We start from the raw sequence: 24,220 nt of genomic DNA on the forward strand, positions 1-24,220 counted from the left end.
TTTTACATTGATTTATTTTACAGCACTCCTACCCAATGCAGTGTGTTTTCATGTCTTGGGGAGCAATACTGTATAAGTGAAAAAAGTAGTATGAAGAGTTTTGTGGCACAAGACGAATCTGCATGTAATGGTTTGGCACCAGGTTATGAAAAGCGGCCCACTACAGAAACCAGAGATACTGACTTTTCTGTTCTACGCATTCTTCTTTCTTCTGAAAACCTTTAGCCACTGAGTGACATCACTGGAGGGAAATTGCTCATATTACATGCATCTTCCTCTGGAGCCACAAAAAGTACATTAACTTTTATCAGAGTATATGCTTTGTTTTAATATAAAAAATCATAATCTGAATTGTAGCTCGTATTGATTAGTAGGCATTGATTGTAGTGGAGTAAAAGTATAAAGTAGCACAAAACACAAATACTACTATTACTAGTGTGGTATCAGGAGCACACGGGCGGTAACCATGTCAGTGAGCCCTTTAGTAAGAAATATGACATCATTTAGCAAATATTGTTTATTTGTTCATGACTGAAACAAATAAGTCTTAAAGGAGTTTTTGTGCATGTCTGATATTCTGTTATTGTTTATTGAGAACAGAACAGATAATGAGAATCTGTGTACAGGGTGGAAGCAGACAGCGCTGCATGTTATACTACCACAGTGTAGAAATACTCTGTTACAAGTAAAAGTCTAGCATTCAAAATTTTACTCAAGTAAAAGTACATTTATCACATGTCTTAGCTTGTAAAGAGTTCACTTTCAATACTTAATGTCAGGAACTTTATTAGTTTCATTATATTTTGTATCAACTATCAGAATTTGCAGAGGAACTAATGTTTATAAGTAGATGTAGTGGAGGAAAAAGTACAGTAGTTCACTCTGAACGTGTGAAACCAACATTTTGACCAAAACTCATTTGAATTCAGTTTGTTCAAGTAGAGAGAGACACAAACACATGTTTAACAGCTGATCTGTGTACACACACACAGATACAGAGAGAGAGAGAGAGAGTGAGAAACTGATTTCTTGTAAATGGAGAGGGGAGGAGCAACATGTGACACATGGAAGGAACCTGAAGGTGGACGTTTTCAGCCTGTCATTTTAGACTGAAGTCAGAGACAAGGTGAGTGTTGATACAGCAGCCTTATTACTTTCCTGTCAAAGTTTCTGAGTCAGTTTTCTTGTTGTGGACTGTAGAGGAAAGACATGATAGAATGAACTTAACATTAAAACTTCTGTAAAACAAGAGATGCTTTTATTTTAATTTATGCTGCGTGTGTGTGCTTCTTGATCTCTCGGTCCTGCATCAAATTCTTGAACAAATTTGTCTTCTTGTGTTCTGAGCTCACAGTCAATGTTACACTGTTTTGCTTGTCAGACTCACTTCAGACCAGAAGATGAGTGGTTGTGTGGAGAAGGAGGAGGACGGAGTAGAATCCTCCAGCTGTCTGTCTATGAAGAGTGACCGGTCCAAAAATCTACCTCTATGCTTCAGTAATGAACCTGGCGCCCACACAAAGTAAGACACTGTTTTTATTGTATGACACCATGAGAATCTCCATTTTAAAATGTAAACTTAAAAAAAAAAATATTCATATCCCACAATGACAAATAAACATTAATAGTAGATAATGTTAACAATAAAGATAATTCCCCTCAAACACGTTACAACTAAAGTAACAAGCCTGTTTTGTAAATGTAAGGAGTTGATGTCTGTGTTGAAATGTGGAAAGTAAAAGTAGAAAGTTGTCAGAAAAATAAACAGTCAAAGTAAAGATAACTCAAAAATCAACTAAAGTACAGTAGCAAATTACCTTCGCCTTCTGCATAGCTGTTGTGCAAAATTATTAAGTTCTACAACTTAAAAACGTAATGCCTCGGCGCTGGCTGAGTCCGAGGCATTACGTTTACGGGTTGCCTGTCCATTTGTTCCGTTGTCATGATCGTGATATCTCAGGAACGCTGACAGGGAATCAGTCAAATCTCGAGGAAAAAGACAACACTGAAAATATAAGTATATTTGCAATTTATATGTGTGATACAAAGAGAAATCACTCCTCCCCTCTCAATCTGACCAGGGGTGGACTGCCCATTTGGCATACGCATCGTGCCGGTGGGCCGTTGACCCAATGTGGGCCGGTCCGGTCCGCTTTTTTGAATTTTTTTTCCTTCTCTAAATTCCCTCCAATCGGCCGGCCAATTGGCAACAGAGGGCTAGCAGTGTGTCACCAGCATCGCCACATATAATTGGTCTATTGTTTGTCATTGTCAATCAATCATGGGCTGACAGGCTCAGAGAGCCCTGACAGTGCTGTCAATCACTACACGAACCAGGGAGGGGCCGGAGCGGGCCCTAGATGCAGGCGGGACAGGCTGCTGCTGAGCCAGTAGGAACGTTTCGAAACTGTCGTGTCCGCAACTTGAAAATGGATAAGAGGAAGAAACGCCCGGGTGCTGCTGAGGAACAGCGATTAAAAAAGTTGAAGTCTCTGGAGGTGGAGGCTTCTAACTGTACGAAGTTGACGGACCTTTTTGGTGCCGGGACCACCAAACCCCTAGCATCCACAGGTGCTGCTGCACCCACAGGTGCTGCTGCACCGGGAGACGAGGGAGGAGGACGTGATGATGATGAACGAGTGGAGGCAGACTTGGTAAGTAACGTTAGCCTGGGGCTGGCTAGGATACATTTTTGTAAAAACAAAGTAAAAAACGTTTTTGTATTGAATGTGATGTGACCTAACTAACTGCATACTGATGAATGCAGCTGCCGCTAATGCTAACGTAGCTCCTCAGGGATTGAAGCATGGATGAGGCTAGCTCCTTTTTAGGGGTGCTCCAGCCAGTGTTGCCAACTCTTTTCCAATGAAAGTAGCTGGGAGGACTAGCTTCAAAAGTCGCTAAAAGTCGCCAGATGATGTCATACGTCAAAAGATTGATAGAAAAATCTTTACCAAATAATCACACTACAACTCACTACAGGGACAAATATATTTGAAGTAAAAACAGTAAAGGGAGGGAGAATATAAAACGAACTATGTGCATTTTTACAAGATAGAGGAACATCCTAATCTGGAGAAAGGGTGAGAGAGAAGATCAGACGTGATCTAGACTCAGCAGCTTAAGGTTATGGCCGGTAAAGTACCAGTGGAACCGCGAAAGAAGTCGGAGAATTAACCGATTCCGGTCTCAAATACACGCTCCTGCCTGCTCCAGCCGGCCCTCACACACACTGGCCTGCCGCCTGTGCAGCCGCACGGGACGGGAGGGACCCTGGCGCTGCTGCAGAGGAGTACTGGACAGCGATTACTCTGAGCAGCATTTGAATTAAAATATTATATATTTCTCGCCTTTCCCCTGATGATCTGAATAAGTCGCTAAATTTGTCGTTAGTCGCTTTTTAGAAATGATGTCGCTAAGAGGGTCTGAAAAGTCGCTAAATCTAGCGAGAAAGTCGCTAAATTGGCAACACTGGCTCCAGCACCCCAAACTGGGAGTAATAAATGTTGTTATTCTAAAATTTGTGTTCGTCTTTGACAAGGTTAAATTATGTTTAAAACATACTCCGTAGTTTGTGGTTTAAAATGTAGATGTTAAGGACAAAAATGGAAACACCCCCGCTTAGTAAATGGTATCATCCTCTTCTCACGCGCTACCTCTCGTCTTTACCTGCACAGTGAGAATCCGTTAAGCTGTAGTGTTGAGAATCAACTAACTCATTGAAAGCAGAGCTCCACCAAAAAGCCTGCAATCGTTGCGGGGTGTTATCTGACGTGTCAGTGTTTCCTCTATATGCATTCTGCTGCTAGATTTTCAGCGCTGCCGCAAAAAAAAATAATTTAAAAAATGATGATTTCTGTCGGTTTAATGTCACGGGGGGCGAATGGCGAATTTAAGTTGCACACAGTGAAAGCACTACACCCTAAGTTATCTTGAAATCGATTATTATTGTCATGCCATTTGTATAATTTCTACAAGTCACCGTTTAATTTGAGTGACAGAAATCCTCGTCATCCTATTCAAAGGCTGCAACAGGCGACTCATCGAACCGGTGAAGTTAGTTTCAGGTTGGTTATTCGGCGGATATTCGCTCGGGTCCAGCTGTGACTTCACTGAGGTTCCCCCAGTGTCAGCAGCAGGAGGACGGTCAGCTCACCTCCAGAGCCTCGCGCTGAATCACTGGAGACTGATTTAGGGACCGTCATTAAATTACTTAGCATAAATATATTAATACAAAATAATTGCAGTTTTTTTTCTTCCATGTCATGTGACCCAGTGACTCCAAACCAGCAGCAGATTGTATTAGTAAACTGGAGGAGTAACCCTGCTACTACTCGGCACATTCAGCTTCCGCAGGCCCTTTGCCCCAACAGCTCGTAAAAAAAATGCCATCACCGACAAGATAGCTGCAATCATATGCAGCCCATTGGTATCGTTTCGGGATCTCATGGGGGGGGGGGGGTATTCAAATACATTCGAATAAATTGCGTGTCATTTCAAATTCGTTCGAACTTGATTTTTTGAAAAAGTGACAGCCCTACTGTCTACTGAGGTGTTAATTATTTAATAGGTATAATTTGTGTGTAACTTTAATTTGTGTGTAAATGTGTTACTTTTACTGTAGTTGGCTTTTTTGCATTGGAAATACTAGTAAAGTGTCCTAATGAAAGCACAACAAAGCCATTTGACTATCTTGTTCATAAATAATGGTGTCCGGTCTTTTTTTACACACTTTCATTGATATGAATACTTGGTTTTGAGGAATGATCTCTATTTTGAGCATGTGACATGCTTTTGCAGCCTATCAACAAGGTTTTGCAGTTTGTACTAATTGTTTTGAGAAGTGCACCAACTGTTGTGCAAATGTAAGTAATGATGTGAGAAATGCTCCAATGCCACTGAGAAAAACTGTTTAAAAACAACATTGGGTCATATTGGACCCTGAGCACTATACAAGGCTTAATTATAGCTTTCATCTATATTTTCAAATGATTTTTTTTCACTACTTTGTAAAAACTCAATGCACTATTTATGTTTTGGAGCAAAAAAAAATATAAATACGGTGTACATATTTTTTTGTGGGAATATCTCGTACATTATTCTGCGGTTTTGTTGAAGATTTTCATATTGATGATTTTAATTTTCCAACATCTGCATATCTTTTAATTTCAATTAACAGTTATGGAGGTAGGCCTTAGGCCTCTTTTGAGAATTTTAAGTCATCCTTCATGACAGGTACATTTGTTCAATAGGTGTCACCACGTCACAAAAAGGCTACTTGGCTACATGTACTTGTCAGTACACAGATACTGAGTACAAGTTCTGTTTGCTGTTTCTTGCAGGTCACTAATTTGATGAGGAGTAGAGCTGGCTGGCTGCGGACGAGGAAGTAGGGCAATACATGCTTGTGCACATACACGTATATGAGAATGCATATCTATTCAGACCTGTAATTCTTAGACTTTTTCACACTGCTATAGATATTTTTTTATTTTTTCAATTCTCTATTTATGGTTTCATAATGACTGAGTCACCGTTAATACAAATGAGTTCCAGCTCTAATACTGCTACTGTCTGTAATATGTTTCTATTTAGATTATTTGTCCGGATATGTTGTTATTATTGTCCCTGTTTGTCCTTATCTCCCTGTCTCTGTCTCTTTGTCTCTCTCGCTCTCTCTCCCCCCTCCACCCAACTGGTAGAGGTAGTGCCCACCCCGAGTGTTGTCCTACCCCTTGTCATGACATAACTTCTATTGTGATTTGACACTTAAATGAATAAAGATTGATTGATTGATTGCTGTAGCTGTCAATTTTAGTCCTTGAGTTCATAGCTACGTGCTTTATTTGTTAACTGCTATCAAGGAATATGACTCTTCTTTGTAGTATGTGTGAGAGAAGACGCCGCAAGATTTGTGGACTTCTACGTGGTGTCCGCTGATAATGTAGTGGGCTTGTCTGGACAGAAAATGCCAGGGCTGAATTTTTTTCCAGTCCAACCCTGAATCTGAGTATCTGACAGCTGTCAGTCACCCTTAAAAAGCTGTGATCTAGATTGATTGTGGCAATACCAGTTAAATTGCGAGTGGCAGAACTAGAGAATCGATATAACACCAACAACGCCACCTTAGGACTTGCACCTAAAGAGTATACTCCTTTAACTTTAATTTCTCTGAGGGTTTCCCAAAAACAAACCATACACACCGCACACAAATGAATACAGACACGATGTAAAATAATTTAACAAACTTTATTACTCACAATAAAACAATTTCATTTATCAAGTTATGTCTCTAAAACATTTATATAGTTATTTTCTTTAATCTCTAACACGTGATGTTCCACCTACACCAATACAGTGGTTCAGTTAGAAAGGGAAAGGCAGACTACCACAGCTAGCTCTGGCAGAGGTCACTGCACTCAAATAAACCCAAAAAAAGAAACAAAACAATATATTTATTTACAAATCAACTGCAAACTCAAAACGGAAGAAGAGAAACCATACAATAGGTATAAATTTGGCAGGTCCTCCACTATAACTGCTGCAGTAACCCTGCCCACCCCCACCAACGTCTCATGGTCTGATTGGGGCGGGCCACACTTAAACTCAACTACACTTTTTAATAGAACGTCTATACAACGACAACAAAGCAGCTATTTCCGGTAGGCTAACTAACAAGGCAAGGCAAGGCAAGTTTATTTGTATAGCACAATTCAGACACAAGGCAACTCAAAGTGCTTTACAGGCACACACAAATTACATTAAAAGACATAAAAATTTCATTTAAAAGACATTAAAAATTGCATAAAAAAAATTTTTAAATCGCATTTTAAGACCAGTAAAAACATTCAGAAACAAACATCAAAACAAGTAGGCTAAAATAGAGAAGCTTTAAAGGAAACAAGACTGTAGAGTCAGAGTCATAATGTAGTTCAAAGACTTGAATTGCTTCAGTTAAAAGCAGTGGCAAAAAGAAATGTTTTAAGTCTTGATTTAAAAGAGGTGAGTGTTGGAGCAGACCTGCAATTTTCAGGGAGTTTGTTCCAAATATGTGGCGCATAGTAACTGAAAGCTGCTTCTCCATGTTTACTTCTGACTCTGGGGACTGAAAGCAGACCAGTACCTGACGATCTCAGAGGTTTGGATGGTTCATAACGCAGCAGCAGATCAGAAATGTATTTTGGCCCGAAACCATTCAATGCTTTATAAACCAACAACAGGACTTTGAAATCTATTCTTTGATCGACAGGAAGCCAGTGTAAAGATCTAAGAACTGGAGTGATGTGATCTACTTTTTTGGTTCTTGTTAGGGACTCGAGCAGCAGCGTTCTGAATCAGCTGCAACTGTCTGATGGAGTTTTTAGGGAGTCCTGTAAGGACACCATTACAGTAGTCGAGTCTGCTGAAGATAAATGCGTGAACAAGTTTCTCCAAGTCCTGCCGAGACATAAGCCCTCTTATCCTGGATATATTCTTAAGGTGATAGTAGGCTGACTTTGTAATTGTCTTAATATGGCTGCTGAAATTCATGTCTGAGTCCATAATTACACCGAGGTTTCTGGCTTGGTCTGTAGTTTTCAACATTACAGACTGAAGCTGAGCAGAGACTTTAAGTCGTTCTTCCTTGGATCCTAAAACAATTATTTCAGTCTTATCTTTGTTTAACTGAAGTAAACTCTGACACATCCAATCATTGATTTGTTCAATGCATCTACTCAGGGTATGTATGGGATTATAGTCCCCTGGTGATATGGTTATATAAATTTGTGTGTCATCTGCATAACTATGGTAGCAAATTTCATTGTTTTCTATTATCTGAGCTAGAGGGAGCATGTAAATGTTGAATAGTAGAGGCCCCAGAATGGAGCCCTGGGATACTCCGCTTGTCATTTTCATCCATTCAGATGTGTAGTCACCCATAGACACAAAGTAATCTCTCTCATTTAGATAAGATTTAAACCACTTTAGTGTTGTACCAGAGAGTCCAACCCAGTTTTCCAGTCGGTCCAGTAGTATATTATGGTCGACTGTGTCAAACGCAGCACTGAGATCCAGTAATACTAAGACTGAGATTTTTCCGCTGTCTGTGTTTGAATGAATGTCGTTGAGGACCTTAACAAGAGCCATCTCAGTGCTGTGATGTGGTCGAAATCCTGATTGGAAAACATCAAAACAGCCATTTATTATTAAGTAATTGTTTGGCTGTTGAAAGACAGCTTTTTCAATTATTTTACTTAAAATTGGGAGGTTTGAAATGGGCCTATAGTTATTCATTCATGATGTGTCTAGAGTTCTCTTCTTCAGGAGTGGTTTAATGACTGCAGTCTTAATGGCTTGGGGAAGCCAAGCAAGGCAAGGCAAAAAGAAAGAAAAGAGGTCAGAGGCAAGGCAGGGCAAACAGCAGCCTCACACTAGACAAGCTTCAAAAAGAAACAAAGTCAACTGTTAGTGACAACACCTAATCACACTAGCAGACACAATAGCATTTAGCTTATAGCATTGGTTACCTGTGTCCCGCACACATCAGTGCTTGTAGCTACTAGCCCCGCCCCGCATTAGCGGGCGAGGACGCGGCTGCACTACAGGTGCTGGTAAGGGGCGTGTCACACACCTGCCGCGATCGCCATACCTGCTGCAAAATAAACAGACTGAGGGACACCAGAGAACTGAAATGCATAGACAATATAAACCATCTGGTTACATAAACCAAGAGAATTAATGCAAACTTTTAAACCTCCTAATTATCGACTGTAGCAGCAGTTTGTGTATTTAGAGATTCCTAAATTACATTAATCAGATAATTTATCAAGGATTCATGTGATAAAATTAAAAACAAGTTGTTGTTTGCAGAGTTCATTATAACAGACATGGAGCAGAGTCTTCTGTATCCAGCTGTCTGTCTATGAAGAGTGACCAGTCCAAACATCCACCTCTATTCTTCAGTGATGAACTTGGACCTCACACAAAGTAAGACTCTGTGTTTACTGTAAACTGACCTGATGGAGGATAATACATTGAAGAGTTCTTTGTCATTTCCTCATCAAAGCACCTGGGAACCTCCATTTCTGAATTTGGAGTATATTTTGGAATATATTTGTATCTTTGCTCTTACGCTGAAGTCACTCTAAAATATGTAACTTTCAGAAATCTGAAAGAATCTGCCTCAAGATTGTACAGAATATATCCATGTAGAATTGCTGATCCATTGCTGATCTCAGCAGGTCTCTACTGTTACTCAGCTATTTAAATCCCTCTCTGTGATTCAGTAAAAATGTTGTTTTACTTGTCCTCATTCACTTGCCCCCAGCTCTTGGTATAATGTAACAGCAGATGTCACCCATCAGCCAATTGGAGATCATTCACAGCTGGTTTTATCATCTGCTCTGAGTGATCCAATCACAAGAGGACAGCTCCAGTCCATCAGGTCACACCGGCTGCAACAAGCGACTCAGTGATACACTTGTGTTCAGATCTCACTTCCCAGCTCATATGCAAATAAACTTGTACATCATACGGACAGGCACACTTTAGACCAGCGGTCCTCAATAGGCGGCCCCCGGGCCGCATCCGGCCCGCCGGCCTCCTGTTTGTGGCCCCCGAACTGTTATTCCTTCATCATGTGTTTTGGTTGGGTCAGCACGTGTACACCGGGACTTGTCTCCATGCCAACGATACACATACAGCTGGGTCACTCACCGCTGCGATCGCAACTTTTAACTTTCACTTTCGTTTTCGGAGCAGTTCGCGTATTCACATTTCGCCGGTGGTAAGAGATTGAAATGGCGTTTTCCAAGTATACTGCTATAACAAAGTGGAGAATGAGAATCAGCCACTCATAGAAGTGGGAACTTTGCATTCATTCATCCTCCAACCAGGACAAAACCCACGGATCTGACGGTGCTGCAATAACACACACTTACGTTGTTTAACAGGTATTATATTAGCAAGTCTCATCATGTATTTTCACAAAAAGTGTAACGGACGGGGAGTTTCTCCCAGCAAACACCCTTTTACTCACGGTGCCAAAATTTTTATAATCCTTGTTAAAACTCAACACCATTTAATCACAGAACAAATGACGTGAATTAACCCACAACCATCTTACATATCTTATTCACAAACACATTCATGACCCATAATTACACCAACACCAACAGAATACCCAAGAGTCATTGCGCCACAGTCTACAAGGGGCGTTACAATATGCCAGGAGAAGCTGTGATGAAGATTTCCAATTTGAAACGGCGTTATGAGACGAAGCATAGGAATTTTGAGGAGACATTTCCTCAAAATTCAGAGATGAGCACAACACAAATAAATGCACTGAAATCGTCATATCAAGCTGCAAGCAGGATCCTTGTCACATCTACGTCACAATGAAATAAAATAATGCATGACTGAAGTGATGGACACAATGTTTGAAGGCAAACAAAAAGAGGAAATATTCAACTATGTATTTTAATTTATGTTAAAATGGAAATTACATTTTATTTTAGTTCGTATTTTGTTATTTAGAATGAAAAGGACATTTTGTTTTGAATATTACAGTATTATTGCATGTGGCCTGACCGACCTCAACACATGGACCTTTGAGTCATTGAAAAAAATCTTTGTGGCCCTTTAAGATCTGTATTTGAGTACCCCTGCTTTAGACACTAAGCCAACAGGCTGATACAGCGATGCCACGACAATCTCACACAATGTTTTAGGCACAGAAAAAACTGGCACAATGATCAATAATCTGCTGTAGCGGCTATGCAATGTTGATTAAGTTTCACATTCAACTCTGAGAATTGTGCAGCTTTAATCCTCTGTGTCAGGAACAGTTGTGACTGAGACATTATGTTTTCAGGTTGTCTGTCCATCTGTCACATTCTCATGAATGTGATATGTTAGAAACACCTGACAACAATTTTGTTAACAACTTTCTTTTTCAACGACCACAACCGCTTTTAACCTCAGTCCAAACCTGTCTACCTCGAGCTGAGCTGCCCAAAGTGTCTGAGAAACAGTGAAGGACATAATGAGCTCTCTGACTTCTACTGTGAAGATGCAGAACATGTTGAGATTGTATAAATGACAACGTACAGGCAGCTCATTAAATGTTTAATGAGACAGAGAGGAAAAAGTAGATATTGAGTGTTAACACACATTACAGACAAGTAACTGTATTACTTTTCTTTGTGACCATCTGAGCTTATAGACAGTTTCAGCCAAATCCTGATATATTTCATCAACAATCACACTCATTTTAGTAAAAAAGAAATATCTTCACAGAGAGAGGAAGACGAGTCATGTTTCTGTGGAGGAGGAGCTGTCCAGCTGTGTTTTGTGTGAGGACCTCCTGAAGGATCCAGTCTCTACCAGCTGTGGACTCTGGTTCTGTAGACAGTGCAACACCTCTTACTTGGACCAATCTGCTTCACCAGGAGACTCCTCCTGTCCCCAGTTTGGAAAAATGGCTGGACTGCATACTGTCAGTCAGTGCAGCACTATACAAGGTAAGACTGTAAATCTTAAAAAATGAAATCTTGTGGAAACAATAATTACATTTAACAAAGTGGATACAACCCAAAAAATGTTAGGATCCTGCTAGTACATCCCTTTTAACAAGTCAAGTTCATTAATAAAGCACAATTAAATACGACTCATGTTGACCATAGAGCTGTACACAAGAGCAGGAGGCTCAAACCACAAGAAACACAGATGTTAACGTCAAGGAACAGAGCTTATAGTCACAAACTTACAACACATATGCACAGGCTGAAGTAAAAAAAAAACATCATTAGGAGGATTCAACCGGCAAAAGAAGAAGTTTTGAGCCTAAACTTTAAGGCGTCAGTGGAGGAAGCAGATCTAATTGGGAGGGAAACGATGTACCACAGTCGGGAGCTTAGAGACTACATTCAGATCAAATCAGGCAGTACTGCAAAAACGCAGGTCTTCCCATTCATTATAATTAGGGTTGTCCATTTTGGCTGCTATGGTGCTGCGCGGAAAAGTTTAAGCCAATTCAACTTTTGGAGAAACACAGCCCGAAATCATGTTGCTGTGGCCAATCATATAAGCTCAGCATGAATGACTGAAACCACAGTGAATTGTCACATCTTGTGTAATGTGTGTTCACTCAGTTTTGCATTATGCACCAGTTTTGTATTTAAATCTGTTGCTGCTGAAGATCACTGTAGGAACAACATGCTCAACATTCTGTTGAAGAGACATGACAGCAGATCATAAGCAGAGCTGATGTGGACCAAAGATCACTAGGATCTGCATGCTAGTAACATAACATAACATTTGCTGCCCCATCTGTTTGGTCTAAAGGTAGTTTTACAACAAAGACGTGATCCCCCTGAGCTCAAGTTTTGACCGGTCTCTCTGGGTGCAGATTTCTGGAACAGCTGGAGGACTTTCTCAAGATGTTTGAAAGAGAGAAATGGCTGGATTTTGGCAAAAGTATGAAGTTGGAATAAGCTTTGAAGTAAAAAAAACAACTTCTGTTTACTTCTTTATATATCTTTACGTATATTGATAGTCTTTATTGATAATGAATATAGTCACCAGATTGTCGAATTTTCTTTGTTTTGTCTCAGACTTGTTCTTTGTTTTGTCTCAGACTTGTTTTGTCTCAGACCAGTCTCTTTTTCAGTGAATGTTGGCCTGCAGAAGGTTTTAGATGAACATAAGATCAGTCTGAGGAGAAGATGTGAACGTGTGACTGAAGGAAGTGATGAAACAGGAAGTGGAACCCTCTTCAACAGGATCTACACTGAGCTCTACATCACAGAGGGACAGAGTGAAGAGGTCAATACCCAACATGAGGTGAGGCAGCTTGAGACAGTTTCCAAGAAGAAGACCTTCAGTGAATCTCCAATCAAGTGCAGCGACATCTTTAAAGCCTTACCTGACCAACAGAGACACATCAGAGTCGTTCTGACCAACGGCGTCGCTGGAGTTGGAAAAACCTTCTCAGTGCAGAAGTTCACTCTGGACTGGGCAGAGGGCTCCGAAAACCAAGATGTCAGTCTGCTGGTTCTGCTTTCATTCAGGGAGCTGAACCTGATCAGAGATGAGCAGTACAGTCTTCTCAGGCTGCTCCATGTTTTCCATCCAACATTACAGAAGGTGACAGCAGAGAAGCTCGCTGTCTGTAAACTTCTGTTCATCTTTGACGGCCTGGATGAAGGCAGACTTTCTCTGGATTTCAAAAACGATGAGATCGTGTCTGATGTCACACAGGAGTCATCAGTCAGTGTGCTGCTGACAAACCTCATCCAGGGGAAGCTGCTTCCCTCGGCTCTTGTCTGGATAACTTCCCGACCTGCAGCAGCCAATCAGATCCCTCCTTCATGTGTTGACAGGGTAACAGAAGTACGAGGCTTCACTGACGTCCAGAAGGAGGAGTACTTTAGGAGGAGGTTCAGTGATGAAGATCTGTCCAGCAGAATCATCTCACACATCAAGACCTCCAGGAGCCTCCACATCATGTGTCTGATCCCAGTCTTCTGCTGGATCACTGCTACAGTTCTGGACCACATGTTGACTACAGACCAGAGAGGAGAGCTGCCCAAGACCCTGACTGACATGTACTCACACTTCCTGCTGGTTCAGACAAAGAGGAAGAAGTGGAAGTACGAGGAGGGACATAAGAAGAGTCAACAGAAGCTGACGGAGGCTGACAGGGAAGTTCTTCTGAAGCTAGGGAGGCTGGCGTTTGAACATCTGGAGGAAGGAAACATCATGTTCTACCAAGAAGACCTGGAGCGATGTGGTCTTAATGTCACAGAGGCCTCAGTGTACTCAGGAGTCTGTACGGAGATCTTCAGAAGAGAGAGTGTGATCTTCCAGAAAACAGTCTACTGCTTTGTCCATCTGAGCATTCAGGAGTTTCTGGCTGCATTCTACATGTTTCACTGTTACAGTCACGGCAATTTTAACACAAAGGTATTGAAGGATTTCCTGCCAGACTGGAACTATGACTTCAAGCTCTTGAGCTTTGATTATAGTGTCACGGATGACAATAATCACCAGATTGATTTTCCCAGAAGTGCCATGAAGAAATCCCTTGAAAGCAAAAACGGACACCTAGACCTGTTTGTTCGCTTCCTTCATGGCCTCCTTCTGGAGTCCAACCAGAGACTCTTCGGAGGCCTGTTGGGTTGGACACACAACAGTGAAGAAATCATCCAGAGAGCCATCAAAAGCCTGAAGGAAATGAAAACAGATGACATCTCTCCTGACAGAAGCATCAACATCTTCCACTGTCTTACAGAGATGAATGACCGCTCAGTGCATCAGGAGATCCAAGAGCTCCTGAATTCAGAGAACATATCAAAGAAGAAACTCTCTGAGATCCACTGCTCAGCTCTGGCCTACATGCTGCAGATGTCAGAGGAGGTTCTGGATGAGCTGGATCTGCAGAGGTACAACACATCAGACCAGGGACGACAGAGACTGATTCCAGCTGTGAGGAACTGCAAAAAGGCTCGGTGAGTTCAGACATGATTATCATTCTAAAACTAAAGCCTTCGGTATTAAACACTTCCCAATTGAAAACTTGCACACTATAAAGGATTTATTCAGCTAAAATTAAACCTGCTTGTTGAAATAATTGTTGATAAATGTGTTAAACTACAAACGGCTACAAAATAATGTTTCAATGGACACAAGTATCCTCTATCATCTTCTCTTTGTCTTCGGGTGATGGGGCTCGATATAAATTGAGCCACAAAACTTAATGACTTGAGTTTGTGTTGAAAATGTTCTTACGGTCATCTTTCTATTACATGAGTCTCATACAGTGTCTATAAAGTGTCTATTTATTGTATGTCTTCTAAACAGACACACAGACGTGTAATATCTGTAATTTTCTGGGAGTAACATAGCTTGAAGTTTAAGTTTATCACCCTGTCCATCATCATTAAAGACACGACATGAAGTTTATAACAGGTTCTTAAACAGTGTCAGTTTAATGCTGAATCTTGAATACATATGATCTTCATAAGCAAAATAGACCTTCAGAAATAGTATTATGGTTATTACTGTATGAATATTCTGGCACAAATTTAAGGGATTTGTACTTGACTTGTACTTGAGTATTTTCTTTTCACGGTACTTCCTACTACTAAACTATTGTACTTCTTACTCCACTCCACTCCACTTCTTGGAGCGGCTTTTAAAGATTGTCCTGTTATCATCTTCCTTTCTGCACAGTTTCATAACAGTAGCAATAAAGGCAGGATATGCAAACGACAGTACCGATTGTTTTTGTGGTATTTAAAAAAAATATCTGGTGTATTTCGATGGCTGTCATCTGTGACTGAGTAAAATTTGACGCTCATTATGTTATGTCCCGGCCTAGGGTATACCGGGACATGACATATTGGTCTCTCCCTTTTCCCACTCCCAACAATAACACACCAAAAACCAACGGATGCAGTCCAAAAATAAAGGGGATTTATTTACCCAAACAAAAATATGACTTCAGGGTGAGCAATACCTAAAACAATAAACAAAACAAGCTGGTTTTTAAAGCTTTCTTCCCTAACTCAAAACAAAAGTCAACAGAAAAACAGGTTATCTTACCTTACTCCCTAACCAAAAACAGGAGAAAAAGGTGCACAAAGAAAAAGGCTACTCACCCCTACTAAAGTGGACTGAAAATAATTTAACAATATTTACAATATTTACAAAGAGCTCAAAATCTCTGCTACAACAGCGAACATCAATTTCAAAAATCACAAATCACAAATCAAGACAGCGAGTGTGAGTGAGAGAGAGAGAGACCCCAGGTCTGCTGCAGGCTCCACTTTTAAATGTCCCAGTCAGTTGGATTCCACCAATCAGCAGCCTCCAGAATTCCAACCAATCAGCAGCCTCCACCTGCACTGGTACCTTTTGCTGCAGGACAGAAAACAGGGAACACAGCACCTCCTCTTGACATGGAGGGAAAACAACACAGACAAAATGCAAACAAGAATATATACAAATTATGACCCCCAGGGTCATAACAATGTAAATGTACTTTGTGATGTAAAATACATAAAGTCTATTTACATTAGACTTAAAGATTATATTATATTTTAGGTATTTAATTATCTTTATTCATCTGTATTCACAGACTTTCTAACTGTGGACTCTCAGAGACTCACTTTAAAGTCGTGGCCTCAGCTCTGAAGTCCAACCCCTCCCATCTGACAGAGTTGGACCTGAGCCTTAACATCCTGAAGGATTCAGGAGTGAAGCTACTGTCTGGTGGTTTGGAGAGTTCACACTGTAGACTGGAGACACTGAGGTCAGTTCATTTGTTTTGCTTGTGTTGAGTGTAAATCTACCAAATGTAAACAGGAGCATCTGTAATACTTGTAAGGGGAGTTTTGAGGTTTCATTTAAGATTAAGAGACCAGAATGTCAGTGCACATTTGATCCAGTGATGAAGATGATAGCGGATGAAGCTCACAGTCAGCTGTGTGTCGATGGAGATTACATTTTGTGATTAGGGTAGTCTATTGACTACATAAAATAGTGGACAGAGCCAACATGACGTTACCCACAGGTTTCTGAAAAGCAGGTGCTACCAGCCGTCGCCATCCTGACAGTGCTTGACTCCTCCTATCTCCCAGTTGATTAAAAATGGGCAAAGAAGTGGAGTGTGGGTGAAGCTGAAGCTAGGACAGTTAAACATGTCCACTGACCTTGAAGCTACCAAGCCATCTAAGGCTAACACACTGCGTTCACACAAAGAAAAGCGAAATTTCTCCTCACGCAAAATTGACTGCTGCTTTATTTGCCACAAACAGCCAGACTACCTTGTACAGCAAGATAGCGAGCAACAAGTGGATGTGAGGATGCCTGTTGTTTGGTTTCAGCAAAGTAACACGTAAGTCAAATAATAGTTGAAGAACATTAGTCAATTTCTGCACCTGCACCTCCTTCCACCTCATGGCAAATCCAGTTTGAATTCCAAAAGTTCAAAAAACAAACTCTATAATGTTGTCAACTCTATTTTCCTCCAGAGCTTGCTGGCCCCAGCAGCTATCTACTGGTTAGTGCTAACAGAGTTGCTCATTTATCCAAAACACCTGCCTCTGTCATTCCAATTAATTGCAAAAAAAAGACGTGAGGTTATGGTTGGACCCAAACACAGACGAGACACAGGCAGTGGTATAAAGTAAAAAGGGTTTTTGTATACAATGAGGGAATAAGATAAAAGACAAGGGCAGGTTGGTGATCTTATTACAATGCGAGCCAGATGTAGAGTGATCCAACTGGGTTTCCAGAAAGGTGTAGGTTACACAGGTTCAGAGCTGAGCAGAGACAGGGACTTGAGATATCTGCACTCGAACCAAGCAGAAAGTAACACACCCTGATAATACAGTGTTTCCCCTACCATTCTGCTGACGCGGGCCCCCACCCCCTTTGAAAAACGTGAAAATCTAGGCTCCAGATTGGGCTGACGACCCCAAGAACAAGGCTTGGCTGTACAAAACGGATTTAGGTGAGTTTCTAATAATAATGTTACAATTAGGGCTGTTACATTAGTTTGCAGCTAAATTACAAAATTTCTCCCTATATGTCAGCGTGTGTGTGCTTTTGACATTGATGTGTGTGCTTGTTGTCTGTTTCTCTGCACACTGTCGGATGCTATTTACATTTTACACTTTTCATTCAAATAAGCTAATGTAGCTGCCACAGATGTTTATTTCCATCTATAAGACCTACATTTATCTTCCGAAATGAAGCTATCCAGCCCGTGTTTAATCTCCAAAAAGCTGCAGGTAAATTAATTGGCTCGTGTTCTTTTACCGGTATGACGGTGAAGTTTTGACCGCAAATCACCTCAGCAGACCCAGGCTGGGCTGCTCCGCCGCTCCGCTACAGGTGCGGCTGTTCTGGACTTGCTGCTGACATTTTGATGATGTTTGTTGAAGGCTGTCATTATAATGATCCACAATAACACAATAACAATGTCACTCGACTCATTGTAGAGAGAAGCTCATTGATGGGGACATAGTAATGTTGAGCTGCACATCTAAAACCTAAACACATCTGATTGGATTATAAATGGATATTTATCTCAGTCTTTTTTTCTTTATTCAGTTTGTGGAACTGCAGTTTGTCAGAGATCAGCTGTGCTTCTTTGGCATCAGCTCTAAAGTCCAACCCCTCCCATCTGAGACAGCTGGATCTGAGGAGCAACAAGCTGCAGGATTCAGGAGTGAAGCTGCTGTGTGATTTTCTGCAAAATCCATACTGTAGACTGGAGACTCTGAGGTAAGTTCACTGACTCTCTGTTACTATTGTAGATCTTGAATGTTAACTTACCTAATTAACCTAATTTATGTTTATAGATAACTGACATCCATAAAGCTGGTAGATATTTTTCATATTTTCATGTTTGTGGACTAAATTTAGTCTGCTATCACAAATGACTAAATAAACTGTAGAAAATGTCTACTTTTTGTTGGTAAAGACAGTTAATGTTTCTTACTTTTGGTAAATGGTCACACCTGTCCACACTGTAGACTGTGGACTCTGAGGTCAGTTCACTGACTCTCTGTTACTATTGTAGATCTTAAATGATTACTTAACAGTAGAACCTAATTTATCTCCATACATCACACTCTCAACATTTTGTTTACATTTGTGTGCTAAACTTAGTCCACAGTCACTGCGGAAAATGTTTACTGTTAGTTGTTTCAGTAAATCAATGAATATAATAAGTCACATCTGCAAACAGAAGATCCTCTGAACTCATATTTGTTTAAAATTGATGAAGTGTAAATGATAAAGATGAGTCTTTGTTGAGATTAACAGGTATATGATTATTGTGCTGACATCTTGATAATACACGTCAGTGATGTTGCTAGGTACATGTCCTGCATCTCTGACACATTAAAATCCAAAAATCCAATTCATCCAGGGAAAGCACCACATTTTATCGCTCATAATGCTATATTGCGAATAACAAATCAATATTTAAACGTTTATGAAAGGAAACTAGCTGTTAAGACATGTATATATCATCTTGAAACTTTCTGCTGGAACAAACATGTCTTTGATACAGATTTCAACAATCAAAGCGACAAACTAGATGTTAACCAACTGGGTCATTGTCGGGACTAATCAGCTCTGATTGATTCTGTTTTCTCTTGTGACAATGATGAAGGATGATGCTTTGTCGCTCAAGAAATGCGCAATGTGCCACCACAGTATACAAGTATATCAGGATGATGTGATGGGGTTTTAGGCCCACTTGACTTAGGATTTTATCTGTTGAATCCAATTTGGCTTTTCAATACAATGATTCAACTATTCATTTAAAATAATAATAATAATTTTAGGGCAACACTCAACTCGTATTCGCCGACATCAGTGTCTTTTAGCTTCATACTCACGTTTAAATGTCTTTCTTTGCCATCTGTGATGTGAAAACATTAGTTTTTGACACATTCAGAGAAAGTTAATGTGCATCCTGCTCATAGTTCTGTTATAAAATCCCAGCAAACACATCTCTGCTGCTGGGCGCCTGACAGTGTACATAGAACAGTGCATGGTCTTCACATTTTCGGGCCTAAAGAGTGTTGCAGCATCTCTCATCTGTTAAACACTATTGCATGTTGTCAGAGTGATTTTATTTTTAACTAATACATAGACCGACAAAATCGTTCTCTGACTGACTGATCAACTTTCTAGGTGTGGCCTTAGACATGCCAGGGTTTTGTTTTCAGATTTGGGATCTTATTAGTAGATCGATCTGCAACCGATCAATATCAGCTGATATTCAGTAAAAATAAGTCATTGGCAGACCAGCAATAATGCTTTCTAGTTGCCGATCAAGGCTATCGTACCCCGTGTGGGTATTCGGTTACAAACATGTTTCAGTTACTATAGCTTCTTCAAAAGAAAAGCCACTTGTTATTAAGTTATCTAAACACTTTTATTTTGAAGCAGCATAATGGGAAACATTGTGTTTTCACCAGCAATAACAAAACAGTTAACATGACAAAATGGTTAAATAGAGCAGATTTCTGAAAGAACATACAGGACAAAAGAAACAAAAGAGATTTGGTTAGAAGCTTCAAAAGTACTGAGAGCTGAACACACTGACTTTAAACGGTATATTTCTTTCAGGTTTCCTGCACAGATAGAGTTAAGTATAGATTTGAGGGGGTCAGTCACTGCATGAATTCAACGTGGGGCATGCCCAGTTTGGATCTACTACTGAGCAGGTTATTTATGATACATATGTCACAGTGTTATGTAGGCTATGTAATTACTGTGCATTTCAGTTTTCCTTACAGTATGCTACTCTTGCATTGCTCTTTGGGAGTTCGGGCGGCTGTGGCTCAGTGGGTAGAGCGGGTCGTCTAGTGATCCAAAGGTCACCAGTTCGAATCCCGGCTCCCCCTAGTTGCATGTCGAAGTGTCCTTGAGCAAGATACTGAACCCCAAATTGCTCCTGATGAGCAGTTGGCGCCTTGCATGGCAGCCTCCGTCATCAGTGTATGAATGTGTGTGTGAATGGGTGAATGTGGCATGTGTTGTACAGCGCTTTGAGCTGTCGTTAGACTGGAAAAGCGCTATAAAAATGCAGACCATTTACCATTTACCATTTCTTTGTACTGCTCTGTTGATTGAACGGACTAAGTAAAAGCATGACAGTAGTTGTTGACAGTATAGACTTTGTGGTTTTTCATATTGTAGTCAGTCACACAGCATTTATGGCCTAGTGACCTGCCACCTGGTGGAGATCCAAATATACTACAAAGCATTCAGACTAACTGACCTGTTATACTTCTTTCTATACAAGCTGCTATAACAAAACATAAAAGCAATTGGTATAGGCCGATTATTGGTCGATATGGCTCAAAGATGATCGTATTGGTGGCAAAAAACCTGAATGGGGCATCCCAACCCATTTGGTTTTTTTTTATTTGTTTAATTTCCAGTTACATTTTCATCAAATATATAACCATGATTATAACCACAACCAATGTCACGAGTTTAACCCTACAATTTGTTAGAAATCACACATTTTATGGGTGACCCACTCAAATGACCACCTGTGGGTCCAGGGGATCTCGAAAACCTTGCAACATCACTGGTCTGTAGAAGGCTGACATTATCCACAATGACACAATGACAAAGTCACCCGACTCATTTTAGAGAGAATGTCATTGATTAGGACATAGTAATGTTAAGATGCACATGTAAAACCTGAAGACATCTTATTGAATTATGAATGATTTTTATGTACATAATTTCTTCTTTTTTCAGATTGAATTACTGCAGTTTGTCAGAGATGAGCTGGGCTTCTCTGGCCTCAGCTCTGAAGTCCAACCCCTCCTGTCTGAGAGAGCTGGAGCTGAGTCACAACAAGCTGCAGGATTCAGGAGTGAAGCTGCTGTGTGATTTTCTGAAGATTCCACACTGTAGACTGGAAACTCTGAGGTCAGACACCATTTTTACTTCTGTGTTAGATTATCATGATGTGAAAGTTGTGGTCAGACTAAACAGCAGACATCAAGTTGGTATTATACTGATCCACTCTAACTCCTAGATTCCACCAGATGCGTGACTGCTGTGTTAAGCCTCCGCCATGCCAGCCATAGACTTTATTCAATGTGTGAACTTCCTCCAGGTCAGCGCCGTGCTTCTGCTCCATCTCAGCTCCGGCAGTCTGAAACCCTCCGGCACAAATAAGCAGGACTTTTCTTTCTGGCGGATGCCAGAACACGAAGCAGCAATTCAGCTGAATTTAGCACCGAGCAGACAGGAAGTCACGTACTGAAACAACAATATAACATTCGCCCAAAATTCAACCTCACATATTTGCATCCTTAGAAACTTTAAAATCTTGAGTTGAATCTTATATCAGTTTCTGTGGGTTTTATGTTTCTGGCTGCACACCATTAGTCTGTATAGATGGAGTCACTGGTGGAGCAGGCAGAGTTTTAAGAGGTGAAGTAACTAAGTCTTTAGAGAAGTAAGTTGACATTAATGAGAGCTCTTTATCGCTTTTTGTGTTTGACTGGTTTGAACATGCATCCTGTTGGATTCAGATGTTTGGATTTTCCCTTTTCTAACATTCAGACAGTAACATTGTCTTCTAAAGTTAGATTATTCTTTGCCTAGATTGTGGAACTGCAGTTTGTCGGAGATCAGCTGTGCTTCTTTAGCCTCAGCTCTAAAGTCCAACCCCTCCTATCTGAGAGAGCTGGATCTGAATGAAAACAAGCTGCAAGATTCAGGAGTGAAGTTGCTGTGTGATTTTCTGCAATATCCACACTGTAGCCTGGAGACTCTGAGGTCAGTGAACTGACTGTCTGTTACTATTAAGATCTTAAATGTTACATACCAGTTGAACCTTGTTTATGTTGATAGATAGCTTACATCCATAAATCTGGTATTTCCTTTGTTCATATTTTCATGTCTGTTTTCTAAATTTAGTATGCAGTGACAAAAGACTAAATGAACTGTGAGTTGTAAGTAAATTAATGTTTTTCATTTTTGGTAAATGGTCACATCTGAAGATCTGCTGAGCTTATTTTTGTTTTTATTTAACCACTTAATGAACGCCCCTCATTTTAAGGTACTTTTTTTCAAAACGACATACCGAAATTAAAAGCATGACAGCTCCCACATAGTTTGAGACTCAGGGATGTGCTTGGTACCATTGGAAAGGTAACACCCTCACCCCCAGTTTTTTCTAGAAGTGTCAGTGTGATTCTATGACATACTGACACAGAGTTACAGAGGTTGGAACACAGGTTTTGGTTTCCATCCAATTCAAATGTCAATAAACTGACTAAGATATAAGGGCTCAGGTATGTCTATGCACACAGCAGACACAATTAGGCCATAGCCACATGTCTTAGCTTGCTACACTCAAAATTTGAAGTCAAAAGACTAAAAAATTTATTTTTCACAATTTTTTTTCTAAAGGCATGTCTGTGCATTTTGCTTGGGTCCTTTCTTTCCAAGAGCACCTACTGAGATTCAGAGGCTTATAACTTGAGAACCCCTATACCTAGAAACATAATCTTGGTCTCAAATGAAAGCTAAGACCCTGGGGTTTCTTGCTTGTTCGACACTTGTGCTAGTTTTGGGTAAAATGACATATTCTATAATAATGGATATTCCCATTCTATGGACTCTTGGCAAACTATAAAAAAAAATTGTGGCATGACGTTTTAGCTGTGGAAAAAGGGAACACTCCGAAGATATGTAGGCATTCTTGCTTCTTGCGTAGAGGGCTCTTTCTAATGTTGTGTCATGGTGAGTTTAGAAGGCTATTACATGGTCTGGAAATAACTTTTTTGGGCTTAAAATAATCACAACAGTCTCAGCTTTCCCACAGTGAGTATATACTGTTAAGATCAGAGGCTTAAAACTATTAGCAAAAAAAACTATTTGTTTTTACGAAGGGTGTTCGTTTAGTGAAGGGTGTTCCTATTTTGGAACGGTGTTCCTTAAGGGGTTAATATTGTGTCAATGAAAAGATGAATGTGTGTTGATATGAACTGGTGTATGAATGTTGAATGCTGAATTGGATGATGTCTGTAGAAGACTGACATGATAATGATCCATAATAACACAGTGACAAAGACACTCAGCTCATTTTAGAGAAAGCTCATTGATTAGGACATAGTAATGTTGACCTACATATTTAAAACCTGAACACATCTGACTGGATTATAAATACATTTTGATCTACTTTGTTTATTCTCTATTCAGATTGAGGGACTGCAGTTTGTCAGAGATCAGCTGCGCTTTCCTGGCCTCAGCTCTGAAGTCCAACCCCTCCTATCTGAGGGAGCTGGATGTGAGGAGTAACAAGCTGCAGGATTCAGGAGTGAAGATGCTGTGTGATCGTCGGCAGAGTCCACACTGTAGACTGGAGACTGTGAGGTCAGTAGAGGGTTGAAGTCGGTCCATGCTGGTTTCAGAAGTACTGCACTAAAAACAGTTACGAACAAAGTGAGGCTGTCAAACAATGAATTTTTTTAATCGCATTTGCCGTTCGTAAGTCTTTTCTCCATTTCCTTTCACTTTCGCTTTTCAGTCCACCGTGTTTTTCCTGAACGCCAACCCTGCTTTTTCTTCTTCTGATTTCCATTCTTATTCTTCTGCCACCCTCTGGATCAAGACTACAGATGCCATCAACGGCCGTAAATCAAACAATGCGCGTTTCTTTTTCTTTCTTTTTTTAATACCG

At 40.4% G+C, this 24,220-nt stretch overlaps 1 protein-coding gene across 1 annotated transcript; it reads left to right on the forward strand.

Moving 5' to 3' along the window:
* The first annotated feature begins 2,205 nt into the window (after positions 1–2,205).
* Positions 2,206–24,095, forward strand: LOC115580297 (protein NLRC3-like). The gene is made up of 9 exons (XM_030414516.1): positions 2,206–2,654; positions 5,343–5,389; positions 8,851–8,967; positions 11,278–11,501; positions 12,650–14,489; positions 16,121–16,294; positions 18,100–18,273; positions 22,138–22,311; positions 23,740–24,095. The coding sequence occupies exons 1-9, from the start codon at positions 2,361–2,363 to the stop codon at positions 23,927–23,929; spliced, it is 3,234 nt and encodes a 1,077-aa protein (XP_030270376.1). The 5' UTR covers positions 2,206–2,360; the 3' UTR covers positions 23,930–24,095.
* Positions 24,096–24,220: the final 125 nt, after the last annotated feature.

This window comes from Sparus aurata, chromosome 4 (genome assembly GCF_900880675.1).
Source record: "Sparus aurata chromosome 4, fSpaAur1.1, whole genome shotgun sequence".
In the NCBI taxonomy this organism is placed as follows: domain Eukaryota; kingdom Metazoa; phylum Chordata; class Actinopteri; order Spariformes; family Sparidae; genus Sparus; species Sparus aurata.